Source organism: Neurospora tetrasperma, assembly GCF_000213175.1.
Source record: "Neurospora tetrasperma FGSC 2508 unplaced genomic scaffold NEUTE1scaffold_81, whole genome shotgun sequence".
NCBI lineage: Eukaryota > Fungi > Ascomycota > Sordariomycetes > Sordariales > Sordariaceae > Neurospora > Neurospora tetrasperma.
This window is the reverse complement of record NW_009799179.1, coordinates 1,396,786-1,414,522: the sequence shown is the minus strand read 5'-3', so window position 1 is coordinate 1,414,522 and position 17,737 is coordinate 1,396,786. Positions and strand designations below refer to the sequence as shown.

The 17,737-nt window shown below is 52.1% G+C and overlaps 3 protein-coding genes across 3 annotated transcripts; 2 read left to right on the top strand and 1 right to left on the bottom strand.

Annotated features, from left to right (window-relative positions):
- Positions 1 to 1,570: 1,570 nt before the first annotated feature.
- On the bottom strand, positions 1,571 to 6,834 carry NEUTE1DRAFT_132574 (uncharacterized protein; the record flags this gene model as incomplete). The annotated part of the gene is made up of 10 exons (XM_009857041.1): positions 1,571 to 3,570; positions 3,624 to 3,866; positions 3,923 to 4,085; positions 4,156 to 4,841; positions 4,938 to 5,171; positions 5,240 to 5,519; positions 5,575 to 5,783; positions 5,838 to 6,369; positions 6,437 to 6,700; positions 6,793 to 6,834. The coding sequence occupies 10 exons, from the start codon at positions 6,832 to 6,834 to the stop codon at positions 1,580 to 1,582; spliced, it is 4,644 nt and encodes a 1,547-aa protein (XP_009855343.1).
- A 1,362-nt stretch (positions 6,835 to 8,196) lies between these two features.
- NEUTE1DRAFT_132573 (uncharacterized protein) lies at positions 8,197 to 10,149 on the top strand (the record flags this gene model as incomplete). Its single annotated transcript, XM_009857040.1, has 2 exons — positions 8,197 to 8,857; positions 8,990 to 10,149. 2 exons carry the CDS (start codon positions 8,197 to 8,199, stop codon positions 10,054 to 10,056), a joined length of 1,728 nt encoding a protein of 575 aa, XP_009855342.1.
- A 1,795-nt stretch (positions 10,150 to 11,944) lies between these two features.
- NEUTE1DRAFT_70654 (uncharacterized protein) lies at positions 11,945 to 17,576 on the top strand (the record flags this gene model as incomplete). The annotated part of the gene is made up of 1 exon (XM_009857039.1): positions 11,945 to 17,576. The coding sequence occupies one exon, from the start codon at positions 11,945 to 11,947 to the stop codon at positions 17,555 to 17,557; it is 5,613 nt and encodes a 1,870-aa protein (XP_009855341.1).
- Positions 17,577 to 17,737: the final 161 nt, after the last annotated feature.

The window sequence follows — 17,737 nt, the reverse complement described above, 5'->3', positions numbered from 1 at the left end:
ATTGGGATTGCCAGGAATCGAACCTGGGTCCTCTCGGTTCCGTTGTACGTCGAATTGACCACAACGAGAAGTACTGACCACTATACTACAATCCCTGTTACTGTTGTGGGTTGGTATGTAAAGGTAAATCTATATAATCAGCCGTACTAATTCTAGTCTCTTCGCTCTCTCCCCTCTGCCACTGCTCTTGGGTATGCAAAGCCTCTCCGCATGGTGATTCCTTTCTTCCATCTGATCTTTCAAATATTATAAAAATAAATAAAAATAAAAATAAAAAAAACTTCCAGCTCCTTGTGATGCTATAAGTTAAATGATCAACTTCCACACATTGGTTTGGGCGAAAGAAGTAGTGTTGGTTTGACTCAGCATGAGCGAGTGTTTTCCCTTCGGGTCTGTTGTCATGGTTACCTACGGACTCAACAACAAAGAAAGAAAGAAAGAAAGAAAAGATTGCACCTCCCGTTGCGCTGTTACCGAGTCCTGTTCACGTACCACTCTTTCCTATGCAGCCTATGATAGATACTAACTTATAATCAGAGCCGATTACATTAGTAATAGTATGTTTCGGTGCATGCAATACGTAGCAAACTTTTAGCCCCCAAAGAAATAAAGAGCTGTAAGACCTAAACAAACACCCACAGTCACCACTCAATACCACAATCCTGGTTTGTAATTTTTTTTGGCCGAAGAAAGTCAAACAAACAGATCACCTCCAACGTGTGGGGTCAATATGGTCAGTTTGTATTTAGCCTTATTTCTAAATCATCAATCACTATATATCCGGGTATACATAGCTTCCTTCCACGCAATGCTTAATTATCTTACGAACGATGAGGTTGTCTGTCGAGTACTAAACCACATAAACGCACACATAACGTTCACTTTGAGCGTGGTAGAGGGTGTGTGGACCATTGCTGCTGGGGGCAGAGGTGGATGTAGCTGTATGTATGGCGGCAGATAGGGTAGTTGATGTCGTTGGTTGTGATGTTGTTAAGGTGGTGTTATTGGACATGGTGGCGAAGGACTCGGTGGTCAGGTCACTCGATCTCTCGAAAGTCCGTAAGAAAAAGACAGAGAGAGATCGATTAGTAAATAGATGGAACCGAATAACCACTAAAACATGTGAGTTTCTTCAAACATAAAAACTTGACCTACCCCCAGGCCAACCCGAAAAGAAAAAGACAACATGAAAACTAAATCTATGTCAGGGATGCCGGGCGATAACACCAGACCCAGGTTGCATGATCCGACAATAGAAAGGGAACTTGCCCTTCTTACTTTCTAACAAAAAAAGACTTGTCGTCATGTCTGAGCAAGAACGACTGAAAGGGCAGAAATGGAATCCATGTAATTAATAGGTATACGCCGCTCTGTAACATCTCTTGACTGTATCTTCCTCGGATGGAGATAACTCACGCCTTTTTTTTCAAAATCATTCAGCGTCGCATTCCTCCACGGGACGGATCCCTTCCCTTCCCCTTCCACCTCTCAATGCTCCCTCTCAGCACCCCATCTCTGAGAGAGAGAACACGGATACTTCCTCCTCCCTACCCTCAACCTCCCTTAGCTCCTAACGCCGTCAGCGTCGCCCACCCACCTTCTCAACCCCCACTATCTTTCCCCCCTCCATACTCACCACCAAATCCTCCTCCACCCACCTTGACCTTCCCCCCAACAAAGCACCCCTTACCGCCTCCACCCGATGCGTAACCATCAAGACCGTATACTTGTTTTGCACAAACTCCTCCCTCACGACCCTAAGCACCATTTGCTCCGTCTTCTCATCCAACGAAGCCGTGATTTCATCCAGCAAAATAATCGGCTGCACGATGTCGTCCGGTTTACGAAAGCCCGGATCGGAGGAAGAAGGAGAAGCAGATGAGCAAAAGTCTGGATCGGTAGAGGTAGTTGTGTCTCGTCTGTATTCTTCTTCCTCTGGGGCGGCTTGGGCTATATGTATGGTGCGCATGTGTCGGGCTTTGATGATGGCGCGGCAGAGGGAGAGGAGTTGGAGGTGGCCGGTGGAGAGGGTGGGGAGGAGGGAGAGGGGAGTGTCGAGGATGGGGTGATAGGAAGGGCTTGGAGAGGGCGTGGTAGCGTTGAGAAGAGGGCTGGTTTCGTCAATGACTGGATGCTCTGAATATGGGTAGTTATTCGAGGAGGACGATGAGAAATGGAGCCATAGCCCGAGGATTTGAAGAACTGATACCAGGGCGTCGTTGGGAAGTAGACATGTTGGGTCAAGGTTGAAGCGCAGAGATGCATCGGGTAAGTGGAACGAGTCTTGCGTGACCGTGATGAAGGCTTTTTCACGGATGATATGCAGAGGAGCCTGACGAATATCCTTGTTCCCTATGCGGAGTGTCCCGTCGCGGATATTGATTAGACGAAGCATCGCAAGGAGGAGCGAACTTTTCCCGCTGCCTGTCCGTCCGCAAATGACCACCACTTGGCCGGAGGCAATATCGAGATTGAGATCTTGGAGTACCAAAGGGCCATTGCTCGTATATGATGCCGAGACTCCTTCAAACCGAACTAGTCCGGGTGTGTTGTCATAAAGATCAGGCGAGGGCCATCCGGTAAAGGGTCTGTGGTTTGGACTGATGAGGCCAGGGCAGGGAACGGAAACCGGCTCTTGTGGTGTATCTTCCTCCACTCTCTTCAACCGCGAAATAGCACCGAGGGAGATCTCCAGGTTTGTCCACGACTGAACCAGGCTCAGGAGAGTGGCATTGGCAGCGATAATGACCGATAGGGCCACGCCAATCTGGCCTCCCGTCACCGTGCCCTTCAAGCTGACTGCGAGAAAGATTGTGCCGACGGCCACACCAGCAACAAGAAGATCGAGAACAACATTAAGCCACCTTTGAAGACAAAGCAACAGGTAAAAGGGACGCTGGCTCATGTCGACGACATGGATGTTTTCTATCGCCGCTTCGGTTCGCCAGCCAAATGCCCGAATTGTTTCGATACCCTGGACGGTTTCCAAAAGAGACGAATTCACAGCCGCCCGACTCTCCAGCTCAAGGAGTCGGAGCTGGCGCGAAGTGCGCAGGTAGACCTTCTGGATTGCGTACACGACCGCGGCACAGACGGGAAGAGTGACGACCATGATGGGCTGAGCAGCAAGGAGTAGAGACGCTTGCACAATCATCTTGCACACTTGAATGGCAAAGGACATGACGGCCTGCGCAAGCGTCTTGTCCACGAGCTGTATGTCTTGGCTGAAGTAGTTCAGGAGAACGCCCATGTCTGCCATTGAGAAAAAGAAGAGGGGCGCATGCATGATGGTGTGCGCGAGGCTCCGATGAAGATTCAGCCCGGACGTTGGCGCAATTCGAAAGACGGTCGACAACATCGTGCCGTTCGTGGATATCCAAGCCATCAGGTATAGGAGGGCATAGCCTAGCGCGTAGTAGACCGTGTCTCTATTGCTGGCCGAATCAAGCTCGTCATTTTGGGTCCACCATTTGACCCAGTACTGGGGGAAGGTGATGAAGAAGGAGTACGAGGCCGTACAAGCTACCATGAGCAGGATGTTCAGAGGTCCAGCATTAGAAAAGTAGTACCCTGCGTGGCTTTGTTAACCTCCTGGGAGATTCCTGGTAGGAGTTAGTACCTACAGTATAGCGACAGATCACCTTGTGAGCGTCTGAGGTCATCCGTGGACGATGTCGGTGAGCTTCGCGCCTTTGTCTTGGTCACCACGGATGGCTTTGACTGTTCCTTATCGCTAGTATTCGAAGCATCCTCACGGAAGCAATCGGAAATCTGTTGGTGCTTGTCCCTCAGTTCTTCCCAAGTACCTTGTTCTGTGATGCGTCTTTCGAGAATGATGACATTGTCACTCAGATTCACATTTTTGGCTGAGAGGCACGTCAGCAGGCAGCGTGCCAGTTCAAGTAGGTCATGAACCACTTACTAGAGCTTGTTATCCAGAATACTGCAGCGTTCAGCTGGCGGAAAAGCCCTTTCGGTCCAAGTAGATTTTGAGCAACCTGATCTCTAGTCTTTCCATCAAGCGCGCTGAACGGATCATCAAGTACCACCATCTTACAGCGATGGTAGACGGCACGCGCAAGAGCCTGTGTATAGTATATTTGCCAAAGATTAGCCATCATCACTCGAAGTTTCTTCTCATCTCGTTGTTCTTACCACGCGCTGTCGCTGGCCACCAGACAAATTCATACCGTCAACCCCCACCATGGTCTCATCACCGTCAGGAAGGACAGCCAGATCCTGGTCGAGGCAGCATGCCCGAACAACGGCCAGATACCAATCGTTACCAATATCGCCGTATCTTGCCATTGACCCACGAATGACTTGCTTTATGGTCCGATTGGGAAGCCACGGGACTTGTGAACAATACGCAATTCTGTCGGTAGCATATGTGACTGTGCCCTTTACCAGTGGCACTTCTCCCAGGATCGCCCTAGCCAAACTCGTCTTTCCCGAACCGACTGGTCCCAGGCATGCAACCACCATACCTCGTGAAAGCTTCAGGTTGACATTCTCCAAAGTTGGGTTGCTTTGTTCAGGAGTCCATTTTACGGTCAAGCCGCGGATTGATACCTCGATCCCTTCGGCTAGCTGTCCAGGGCGCGGTGAGCGGCTGACTGCCTTTATGGACTTGATGTAATCCTCAATTCTATCGAAGCTCGCGTAGGCCGCTATCGCTTGGGGAACGATGGTCATGACCATGTTTGCTGAATGCGTTACCAAGGCAAGGACTGCGATTGTCGGGAAGGCTGTTTTGGTGTCGAGAGTGGTCCCGTTCACCATGGCGATAATGGCGAAGAGGACAATAGTGATGACTGGAGCAAACATGCCCAGGGCGTTGGCTGATGAATCGTTAGAAAAATAAATAAAAGCAAAAGGATAAAATAATGAAAACTTGATTGCAAATTAGAGGGGGAGACTGGTTTTTGAGGACATACCACTCGCGTTGTAAATCGCCATGATCCAGCGAACCCGTTTCGCCTTATCAAGCTCCTCTTGTCTCAACCCCAGGATGTGTTTCTCAACGATGCTTTGAAGGCCCAGCATTTTGATGGTCTTGATGGAGCCCAACATCGTAGAAGTCGCGGAGATCCGTCCTTGTGTTGCAGTATTCCACGTAGCCTGGCTGCTTCTGAGGTTGCGTGCGACGTATCTGCTGACCCGAGAGCATACTGTCACAAGGAGGTGAGTAACGCGCACCACTACCTTTTTACATCTTACTATAGATATGTAGACTCACCAATAATGATAACATGAGGCACCGGCCATAGCCATCCAACTTGCTTAGCCAGCAGGACGCTTCCAATGACTACCTCAACCAACAAGGCCCAAGATTCATGTAACATTCTTGGGGCACCTTCAAGGGCACTCACGTCTGTTGATGCAATTGCCACTGTTTTCCCTTTGCTGTACGGCTCATGACGAGCGAGCAACGAGTGTTCGTGAACCAACCCAAGCAGGGCACCTCGAATCATGACCTGTAATCGATTTAAGCCCTGTTGGTATGCCCTCGTCGATAGCTACAAGTAAAGTTAGTGTCAGCTACACAGGTGAAGGGACGATACCTCAACGTACTGCGAGACCAATGTAGACGATGGCGGCAACGGACACTAGTGTATAACCTTGATCCTCATTTGTTTCAGGAGACTGTACATATTCGATGGCGTAGCGAATTAATACCGGCTGGCCATACCGAAAGCCGATGACGAAAAGTCGCGGGACAATGACTGTTAGAAAGGGAGCACGAAGACATCTGAATAGTACCGACGCTAACGGAGATGAAGCTGAGAGACTATTAGCATTCTTAATGTGTGATCAAATCCACGGCTCGTACTTACCGTATTCGGAGAGCGTTCGCAGAATCGACGCTCGAAGATTTCCAGACGCTAATTTGTAGTCGACGCTCGGGAGCTTCTCATTCACGAGAACCAATCTGTAGCCTTCCTTGAGGACGGGACTAATCCAAGAGACGAAAGCCCTGCTGAGAAAGCTTGCTCGCTCCTCTAGCGAGCCATGGCCGCTTTCTTCTTCTTCGTCCACAACGCTTTCTTTCGCCGGACACTCGACGTAGACGACTAGAATCTTGGCTGCCAGCTGCCATCCGATGATAAGGCGGTCGTCGTGGTTATCAAGATGGCGCAGAGAAGGTATTGTAAGCTGTACCAAGTCGCAAAGACAAGAAGTTAAGAGGTAGAGGAGGATCAGGCTTGATGGCTTAACAGATCTCCGGTGTTCTGAATGAGAAAGGATGACAAGGCCCAGTGAAGCGGCCGGAAGCAGCGCTACTAGAACCGGACTCGCGACCGCGGATTCCGAGATAAAGACATAGCCGGTAACAAGTTGCTGGATGAAGAACAACGTGGTTATGACCTGATGAAGGTGTAAGTATTATGTGCCATTCCCTAGTTTGAGAAAAACCTTGGAATAGAGGATATACCAGTTTGAGGCACAGACGCCAGTTGGAGCTGACACTGACTGGCCGTTTTTGAAGTTGATACAGCCGCCCAGGGAGCAGGACGATGAACAAGGCTGAGGTGGCATAGCGAACTGACCAAAGCCAAGTTTCTAGTTCTTTGGCATCCGCGAGGATCACCATCTCATGGTCAGTGAAGTTGGACATGCTCATCGCCGAGTATCGGACCAATATAACATAGCAGACGATGGTAACAAGAGAGAAGATGAATACCATCAGTTCAAGGGCCTGTAGGCTTCTTTATATTACATAGCTGAGGAGGAATAAGCGGCGCGTCGTATTCGACACGACGGACATCGTATGTGTTCTGTAGTGCTTACGGTGGTATTCCGGCTGGTGTTAGTCTTCTGCTCGCCTTCCATATTTGGAAGTTACCCGAGGATGGCCTGTTGCTGCTCACGTTCATGAGTGCGAGCAGCATATGATAAGATAAAAGTCCATGTGTGGAATGTGTGTTATAACCAGTGTATCTTTCATATCTTTGTGGAGTGAATTACAAGAGTTTGGTCATGATAGATTCGAGGAAACTTGCCCGCTATCGATCGGCTTTCACCACTTCCTCTGAGGACGGAAGGTGTTGGTTGTCCAACTCCTGATACCGATAGCACGGTACCTACTGATAAGTTGGTTCGACCCGGATGCAGGAGGTAGATCACTAACTCCTATCGTGTTCCACTTGGCTTGCATGTTTCCTCGTGGTGATGGTGGGCCACTGGAGACGACGCCTAGTGGATGATCAGTGTGCCGTGTGCACTATAAAAAAAAAAAAAGAACCCGGTGCCTATCATTTTAAAGGCCGGGGCCGGGGGCCGTTGATGATGTTGTCGAGGAGGGGATTTCTTGTACCCACGACAACCTTAATTCTCAAATTATCGAGAGCCGTATCGTGCCATGCCAATTGACTGCCACTGATTTACCAGGGGACTGGAGCTGAAAAGGAGGAAAGATTGCGCAGTGAACGGCATGTCTTCCAGTCATTGATTGAGCTGTCCAAGAAGCCAAGTCGGTCTGCCCGAATCGAATTACGGTAGAAGCCAATTCTCACAGAGCCTCGTCACCGCTTCGAGTGGAAGTGGAAGCTTCATGACCGACGAGATGGATGAGCAGATACAGGTGGGAGTGCGAATGCCAATCGAGCAACGAAATGACGGAGACAGCATCAAGACGGGATGAACGAGCTGCACCTCGCCACTTTGGATGTCCAAGGTAGGTACCTAGGTAGGTAGGGAGACCTAACCTGCAGTGAGGTGAGGTGAAAGGGGGTAAGTGGAAGTGCAAGTTGGAAACCTGGACCTTGAAGCCCCCGGGTAGGTTAGGTTCCGTTGTTGCTCTGCCCTGCCCTGTGTCGGGACCGCCGAACGCCTGTGATGCCCACCGCGCCCCCCCGTAAAACCTGCCCTATATTTCAGGGCTGGCTACAATGATCACCCAACACCAAGGAAGAGGGACACAACGGACAGTGCATCTTCCACTCCCTCTTCCCATCCTCCAGGCGGCTGTGCTGCCCGCCCATGGTTCACTCGACCCGATCCGGGACAAAAAAAAAAAAAAAAAAAAAAAAAAGAGCAAAGCCCGCGGGCAAGAGCAGAGGTGCAGCTGGCCACAGCAAATTCAACCACAACGAACTGAACTCGGCCAGGACCAAAATCAATTGTGCACACACTTTGCAACCTCGACCAGTATCGCGGCACACGTTGTTCGCACCATGAAGGGCCTGCTCTCAAATGGCTACGAGCACATCCGTGACCCGCTCGAGACGAGCTGAAGGTCTGCGTCATCCGCATTCGAGCAACACTGTCACCTACCGGTCGCACTCGTCACCGCAGAACCACAACCAACACCCGCTCGCGAACGCGACGTCCGCCGAACAATCCCCATCCCCCATCAAGCCGCCAAACACTGCCACCACCGTCCCCCAACGCAAGAAGCGATCACTCGAGCCCCGAGAATGTGATCCCGTGCCTCCCAAAAAGACTCGATATGAGTTTGCCGTCGAGATACCTGCTCGCCCGTCGTTTCGTCAATCGGCTTCAATTGATTCCTCGCGCGACGCGAAGCCCCCGACCCCTACAGCCCCTAACCCGAAGCCTGTCGTCACTGTCACTGCGGCACCAAAGCCCCCCAATCCCTCGCGTGCCCCTCCTACCACTGCTGCAAAACCCAGCACAACCGCCACAAAACAACCATCGGGCCTTACACGGCACCAGGAAAAGGTCGTCAATGGCTTGAAGCATGAATTGAGCAGGCTGAACCCCAATGCTGCCGATACCATCAAGGAGGGCGGTCGCAAATTACGATCGCAGGAAGGCACTCGCTTCAAGAGCGAGTTGGCCGCCTACTTTCCCGACTATGATGAGGTAATCGGCAATGACCCCAAGGAGCAGCGTAAGTCACAAACACACTACCAACCCCCTTTTGCCCCCCCTTCCAGCCCTGGGCGATCGGTCTTGGATAAACCGGTCGTCAGCATGGCCCCCCCAAGCAATCACTAACGTCAATTGCTTCCTTCTCTGATAGACCTCCTCAATCTCGACACCCCCATCGTTATTGGAAGCACCCATGGCTTCCGGCCTCGTCCAATCGAATCTTATCCTATCCGAGGCTACGGCGATGCCCTGTTTACCGATCTCTACGATTCCCAGACAATCAACTTTAGCTTTTTGGAAACCCAACACAAAGGGAAAGCAGCCTTGAAGGACGATCCGTTGCCGGATTCACTCTACGAAACAGCTCACAAGAAGGCGGAACGGTTGGAACGCTCAATACGGAATTCGGAAAAGGGACGGGCTCAACATGAAAAGGACCAGATCATTCGACTGCTGGATGCCTTGCAAGGTCATGACTGGCTGCGGGTAATGGGCGTCAGTGGGATCACAGAAGGTCGTAAGAAGCAGTTCGAGCCGGCCCGGGAGCACTTCATCAAAGGCTGCCAAGCCATCCTCGAAAAGTTCCGGAGATGGGCGGCCGAAGAAAAGCGCAGAAAACGGAAAAAGGACCGGACAAGCAATGCCGAGAGCGGCGGCAAGGGCGGAAAGGGCGGCAAGGGGGGAAAGGCCAACAAGCCGCAGGGCGGAGGGAAGAACGGAAAGCGTAAGCACGAGGATGCAAAGCATAAAGTTGAACTTAAGGATCATCGAAAAGATGAAGATGCGGCCAAGCATAGGGTTATTGCTGACAGTGATGAGGAAATGGAGGATCAAGAACAAGACACGGGCGAATCTGACGGCGATCCACCAGACGAGAGCGACGTCGACGCGTCCATTGCAAAGCAGCTTCGTGAAGAGGCAATCGCCGCGGCCAAGAAGAAGCCGTCTAAAAAGGGCAAACGTCCCATCCTCCCTCCACCACCGCCCGAGCCAGAGCCCGAACCATACAGAGAGTTTACCTCGTTCTTCAAGAAGCCATACCAGCGAGATGCGGCGCTCAACAAGAACAGGCGAAGGGGCAGAAACGTGCTGGCGTGGGGGCAGCCGGTGCCCGATGGCGATGAACGAGAATTCGCGCTTCCACAAGATATCATGGATGAGGAGACGTTGAAAGCCCACGCAAGAAGGAAGCGAAGGGACAAGAGGGGTAAACATTGAACATAATGTCATACACATTTCTCTATTATTATCTGGGCATTGAGAGTGTTCTCGGTTGGCGTTTGGTGGTCATTCAGGGATAACAAGCCATGGTGTTTTTTTTTTTTCACTTTATAGCCGGGCCGTCTTGTCTTTGTGCTAATTGGGATGTTTGAGTTCTGGGTATGTATTCCCAATGTAGGAATTAGCCTGGGATGCTTTAGTTTGATGTCACACTCTTCATATCATCATGGTACACATGATTACTTGTTTTGAGAGAAACGATGGCACGGCATAACCACATTGGGAGTGTGTTCTGTTTCTTTGGCTTCTAGAAGTAGTAGTTTTCCTTACGCAGTAGTAGTTGTAAACACTTAGTGTAAAGGCCTGCCAATTTTGTTATCTTGACCTCGAGACCTTGTTGATATCGGTCGGTTTCAACACCGAGCTCACCGCCGTGTGACGACATCGTCGGCAGCTTGGAGGATGGAATTGCGGGGCCACGTGCAGTGAGAACAATGACCAATCAAACAGTCGAATCGGTCGAGGGCGCGCATGACCCGCTGATGACCCGGACGGACACTGCCCAGTCTGCCCTTAGTGCCCTGAGCGCATGCCAAGACCGAACTTCAAAAAAGACTTGACATCGCAGTTCGGCGCGGCAAAACTCCGGCACTGGCTCGACGACGGTTCTTGGCTTTCAGGCGGGTGCTCCTGCACTGCACCCACGCAGCAACAAGGGTTGTTGTCGAGGGCAGGCAAGCAGTGACCCAGGTCCGTACCATAATATTTGTCGCAGGTCGCAACGCGGTACAGTAAAAAGGTAGTACATCTGACCCGCGTCCGCAGCTACACGTCTACATGTACCAAGTCCGGACCTCCAGCTCTGGCCGGATTCTGATTTTTTTTTTTATATTTCTGGTTTTGCTGCAGTACCGTGCAGTGCAGTGAATTATTGTAATCCGGGCAATCCAGTCCGTTGGCCATTCTCTATTTCCACGATATATATACCTCTAGCTCCTCTGGTAAAAGGGCATGAACTTGATCGTGTTGTGACTGCTGCTACCTATGGTACTGAATTGAAGGTACCTCTACCAGTACCTGCCCGTACACACCTGTAGGTGCCTGACCGATTGCGACTTTGGAAACTCCAACTCGCGACGGGGACTCTGGAAGCTTTGAACGACAGGCCCGGTCGCCTTTTGCTTTGCTCTTCAGTTCCTCTGTCGTCACCAGAACTCAACTCCCATCATCGCCGTCTTCGTCGCGACGCATGTCCACGGTTTACGGCCATTTGCCCCGCGCCGCATCCCACTCTCTGTCCAGTCCGATACCGACGCCCTTCATTTGCCCCGTCAAAAGATTCGCCCGCCGCGCAGCTCTCGAACCATCGTTCAACAACTTTCTCCGCGTCCGAGAATAGCATCCTCCGTACTGGCACCGGCGAACCTCCAACACCTGCACTTGCCTAACTTGGCCCACGCCGTATCGCGCAGTCATAGGTCAACTGAATAATACAAATCCGATCATCAGAGGTAGCGTCCAACCTGTTGTGCCTCGCTGTGACTACCCACCGGCCTTTGCTCTAACAAGCTACCTCTCTCTCTATACGTCAGTTCGCATAGTCCATTGCAGCCGAGTCAACTTGGAGTTCACGGGGTCGCTTCCATGCGCCACCTCTTGCCATGACCGAGTGAGCCTTGTCGGCCTGTCCAAGCTTTGCCAGGTCGAGCTCTTGCAAGTTCAACTTCTCTTGAACACGACCGCGCCGTCGTCCTCTCCCTCGGCTTTCCGCCCTCCTCGACATTCCACGACGTCCCCGCGATTACACGAGCGACGCCCTACTTCTTAACCAAACCACTGCGTCCATCATCTTGTCGGCCTGAGTGGCCACACAGCAACATCCAAAATGTCAGGACTCGAGAACGGAGATGTGGCCCTCGCCAACATGACGAACGCCCCCGACCCTGTTGCCGCTGCCGAGCCGTACGCCATTCTGAGGCAAGAGGTGGAGCTAGACATCAACTTCAGGGAGAAGAGCGTCAGCGGCATTTGCACATTCAAGATCTATCCCCTGGTTCCCGACCTTGAGGAACTCGTCCTAGACACGCGGCAATGCGAAATCGACGTTTCAAACATTACGGTGGACGGCTACAAGACACGGGCACAGGCTCATGATCCTTACGATCGAATGGAGCCCCCCACGAATGCGCAAATCGGTGCCACTCAGCATCACATAATGAAGAAATGGATGGCGCCATTACTCCCAGAGACACGCCGCCAGGCTCCCATCGTAGAAAGGGCAGAGCAGCTTAATATCAGCGTGCCGGCTGATGGGTCCCTCAGGATCCGTCTCCGCCCAGATGCTCTCATCCAGGATTCTGAGCCCAAACGCATTCTCAAGCTCAAAACTCCCAAGTCGGTATCGGAAAATGCGACAGGCCTCTCCGACCCTAATGAGGAACTCACCGTGGTTGTGCCTTTCAGGTCCAAGAGAATCAGAGATGGCCTGCACTTTGTCGGCGTTGAGGAAGGTGACCTGAGATACCCACACGTTTACACCCGGCATTCGCTTGAGCCCGGTACGGCGTCTTGCATCTTCCCTTGCCTCGATGATCCCGGTTCAAGGCATTCCTGGACAATTAAAATCACATGCCCAAGAACGCTGGAGGATGCCTTCGCACCGCCTCTGGCTACCCAATCAGCACTGCTGACGGCTCTGGATGGCAGTCGGAAACGCAAAGCCTCAGATATTTCTGCACACCAGCCTGGCTCATCTTTCACCGAAGAGGACAAGCTAAGGGAGATTACCGTGGTCTGCTCTGGCAATCTTATTGGCGAGCAGATGCACCCCAAGGACGAGCGCAAGAAGACCATGATTTTTGAGTGCGTCAACACCGCTGCTAGGCACATCGGTTTCGCCGTTGGCCCCTTTGAGCACGTTGATCTTGGGGCCGAGTTTAGAACTGAGGAGGCGGATGAGAAGCTCGGGGCTAATGCAGCCAGAATTCACGGCTATTGTCTCCCTGGCCGTGTGGATGAAGTTCGATGGACATGCCAAGCCGTCGTGGCTGCTGCCGACTACTTCGCTCCCGAGTTCGGCCGTTATCCTTATGAAGCCTACAAGATGTGCTTTGTCGAAGACTTGGTTCACGACACTGCGGTTGCAAACTCCTTATCCTTGTGCAGTACGCGTTTGCTGTACCCCGAAACGATCATAGATACGGACATCGAGGTTACCAGGAAGCTCGTCCATGCCCTCGCCAGTCAGTACGTGGGGGTCCACATTGTGCCAAATGAGCGGTCCGACACTTGGCTTATCATCGGTCTCCAGTGGTTCATGACAGATCTGTTCATGAGGACCATCTGCGGAAACAACTGGTATCGTTTTCATATCAAGTCGCTTTCCGACAAGCTTGTAGAGGCGGATGTGCGGAGACCCTCATTGCATGCTCTGGGCGATTATCTTCACCTAGGTGACTTTGAGCTCGAGTTTATGGCGCTCAAGGCGCCACTTGTCCTTTACATACTCGATCAGCGCATGTCCAAGATTCCTGGCTCGACAGGTGTCGTCCGCGTCTTGTCGCAAATGGTTTCGGCCGCTAATATCTCCAACACGGACCCTAAGGCCACTACCCTCTCTTTCCAGGACTTCCGTCGATGGTGCGAGAAACGCAGTCAATACGTCCCTGATGAGCTTTGGGATCAATACGTGTTTGGTGCGGGTTGCCCGAGACTTGATATTCACCAAAAGTTCAACAAGAAGAATCTCAACGTCGACATCCAAATTCTACAATATCAGGGACCGACCAAGAAAAGCATATCAAAGGATGAGTTCTGGAGGGAGTTGCAAGAGGAGATACACCAGGTCTATGCCGGCGACGTTCCTAAGCTGTTCACTGGTCCATTCACCGTCCGAATTCACGAAGCAGACGGTACGCCTTATGAGCACTACCAGCTGATTACAGAGAAAGATAAAGGTGGGACGAATTTGCAGATTGCGTACAACACAAAGTACAAGCGTCTGAAAAGAACCAAAAAGGCCATGGCCGCGGCTGCCAACAGCAATAGTGACAAACACGAGATCCAGGAGGACGATGTTGTCTACTTTAACATGTTGGGCGATGTCCTTACCAGCCAAAAGGATATGGAGGACTGGGGGTTACAAGACTGGGCTTCAGAGGTCCAAACCAAGATGGATCAAGAATCCTATGAATGGATCCGGCTTGATGCTAACATGGAGTGGCTTTGCTTCATGAAGACTGATATGCAGGAGTACATGTATCTGGCACAACTACAGCAGGACAGAGACGTCGTGGCCCACCAGGACGCCATGCTTGCTTTCAAGAGGGAAAAGAGGCATGCAGTCCACTCGACGATCGAGACGAGGACAGTGATGGACCGACGATATTACCATGGTGTCCGAGTGATGGCATTGGAAGACCTCGCCAAACAGGCACATCCTGACTTGAACTACATCGGCATGGTCCATCTGATACTCTGTTTCCGCAAGTTTTTCTGCAAGAAGGTACCAATTCCCGGCCGGGAGGGTGGCTATCACTACCCGATCGCTCCCAACGATTTTACCGACAAGGGTCAGTATGCCATCCAATGTGCGATTCCCGCGGTGCTTGCACGGACGACGGACCTGCAGGAGAAAGGAAGATGCTCTAAGAGGGCTCGACAGTTCATTATGGAGATGCTCCTGTTTAATGACAATTCGGAGAATGAGTTTTCAGACCAGTTCTACATCGCCAAACTCCTCGATGCTCTCACCACCTCTGTGATTCCGCAAAAGGAGATTACCGAGGGATACCTCATCAAAAACCTGGATCCTTTCGATGAAGACGATGCGGAATTCAAAAGTTTCATTGAGAAGACCATTGAGGAGATTGACAAGTTTCGCAGGATGGATGAATGGACACTGACGTACCAGAACATCTGGACGACAACGGCTCTTCACTGCAAGATGAGGCTCATGAAGGCTCGTGTCATCCCTGAATCGGCCCTCGACTTTGTTCAGTACCTCCAGGACGACAACATTGATCTTGTACGTATCAAGGCGTTCGAGTGCCTGGTTGAGCTTGGAATGATCTCCAAACCCCCTATTCTCAAGCTTCTACTTTCATACATGAGCACCGATAGTTCGCCCTTCATCCGCGATCGATTGTTCAAGGTCTTTTGCCGGGGAATCGCTGCCATTGCGTTTGGCGAGAACAAAGCTTCGACACAGGAACTTGAAGCTCTTGATGATGGAGGTCTCGTCATCGATCAAGGTGACGCAGAGATCCAACAACGGAAGCTCGATGCAGTACGCAGAGAAGACATTGCCCACGCGCTTAATGCGCTCAAGGAAGAGCTGAGGGGGAACACGGAGATGCAAATATCCATATGGAAGGCATTTAATTCTCCCGTCATTGGCCTACAGGAGAAGCGCCAGCTATTGGAGCTCTGCTCGGCCATGTTCGAACCAGAAGATTCTCTACTTGTTACTATCAAGTATCCCATTGTCTGGAAGGCAACTCGCGACCCGACGATTGTCGCCAATGCACCACAGATCCTCGGAACTCCGCCGAAGAAGAGATGTGTCGTCAAGTTCAAGTCGGAGTACCGGACGTTTCCTAAGAGTAAGGATATGGTTGCGATCGAAGCTCCACCGCCTCCGGCGCCACTACCCGCACCGGCACCGTCGACCAACTTGTCGGCTGCCAGGGTAGAGATTAAGCCCCCTGAGAAGAAGACGATCGTAAAGCTACAATCACGGCCTTCGTACATTGCGAAACCTAGGGAGTCACCAGTCCCAGAAGCTCCCCCACCAGTACGGAAGGACTCTATCGCAATGACCGTGCCTCGGCCTTCTACGACTGCCGGTCCGCGCACTCCCTTGCCCACATCAGTTCCAAGTGCTCCCGCACCCAATACACCCGTCGCTCAGCCTGGCATCAAGACAGCTGTACCAAAAGCGGCTTCACCTCCCCCCGTACCTGCACCCAAACCCCAGCAGTCCAACGACGTTGCCGTTCCAAGGCCTAGCACTGTCAACTTGGGCAAGCCAAAGATCGTCAAGCCAGTCATCAAGCGCAAGAGTGACGAGTTGCTTGAAAATCCTAGCCCGAAGAAGATCATCAAGACCAACAGCGACTCCTTCCGGAGCGATCCTTCTCGCAATAGCTCATTCAAGACAGATCTCCCCCGCAGCGAGTCCTTTAAGAAAGAGGCTCCTCGAAGCGAAGCCATCAGGGGCCACTCTTTCCGCGAATCCGCGCCTCAGCTTCCGCCTCCCCGCACATCTTCATTCTCCGTCCGTCCCAACGCCAACGGCCAGCTCTCCAAAGTCGTCACGCTACCATTTAGGAAATGGACCAAGCTGTCTGCCCGCGCCCAGCGCAGCATCGACTACGAACAAAGTCAGCGTGAAAAGCAAATGCTTGCCGCCAGCGCCAGAGGCATTTCCGGCAGTCTTGCTACACCCGTCCACAAGCGGTCGAGCGCCGCGGTAGGATTTGGCAGCGGTTCGGCGCCTTCATCCCCTAAGAGCCGGATGCAGTCTCCTGCCGGTAACGGATACGGCTCGTCTGGATCGTATGCTGAGAAGGAGCAGCGGATTAAGGAGAGGGATAGAGACAGGGAACGGGACAGAGATAGGGAGAGAGACAGCAGCAAATTCCGGGAGAAGGACCGCAATGATAGCGACAGGGAGAGATACCGTGGTGGTGCCGAGCGAGAAAAGGAGAAGTACAGGGAACGGGAGCGGGACCGCGAGAGTGACCGCGAGCATGAGCGTCCTCGCGAGAAAGAGCGGGATAGAGAGAAGTACAGGGAACGAGGAGATCGCGATAGTGATCGTGAGCGCGACCGACCTCGTGAGAAGTACAGGGAGAAGGGAACCGACCGCGGCGATAGCGACAGGGGCGGTCGCACCACCGACAGTGACCGGGAACGGAACCGCATCGATCGGGATCGGGATCGGGATCGGGAACGGGAACGCGAGAGGAGTGACCGTGACCGCGAGAGAACTGACCGCGAGAGGGAGCGGATTCGCGACAAGTACCGTGATCGAGCTGATCGGGACAGCGATCGTGATAGAGACAGTTACAAGGATCGTGATCGGGAGCGCGACCGTGATCGTGATAGAGACAGGGAGCGCGATCGTGATCGTGGTGATCGAGGTGATCGAGGTGACCGAGACCGGGACCGGGAACGAGACCGAGACCGAGGAGATCGCGACAGGGTATTATCCTCCGGCTCAAGTCTCCTCATCAAGAAGGACAGAAAACCGTTGCCAGGATCCGGAGAAAAAGAAAGGAGACCATTGCCTACTGGAGCGCCTCAGGAAAAGGCACCGCATCCCCTCAAGGAATCCCATTCCCCAATCCATCCGACGCCTGCTGCCACAACCAATGGCGGCGAGCCAAAGAAGAAGATCATTAAGCTCAAGTTGAAGAGTAGCGGAAGTGGTCTCGGAGGTGGTTCTGGTTCGCCATCGACGCCTGGTGCTGGTGGTGGTAGTGGATCTCGTTAGACGCGAGGTGGAAATAAGCATGTAGAAGAGAGAGGACGGGCAGATCTGCGGGGAGGAAAGGAAGAGCAAGGAGACAAGGGGGAACAAGGAGGACAGAAACGACTACCAAGGATAGTAGTAGTCAGGAAGTAGGCCCGCAAGGCAAAGGTATGGGCGAAGTATTCCGCTTACAAGAGGTGT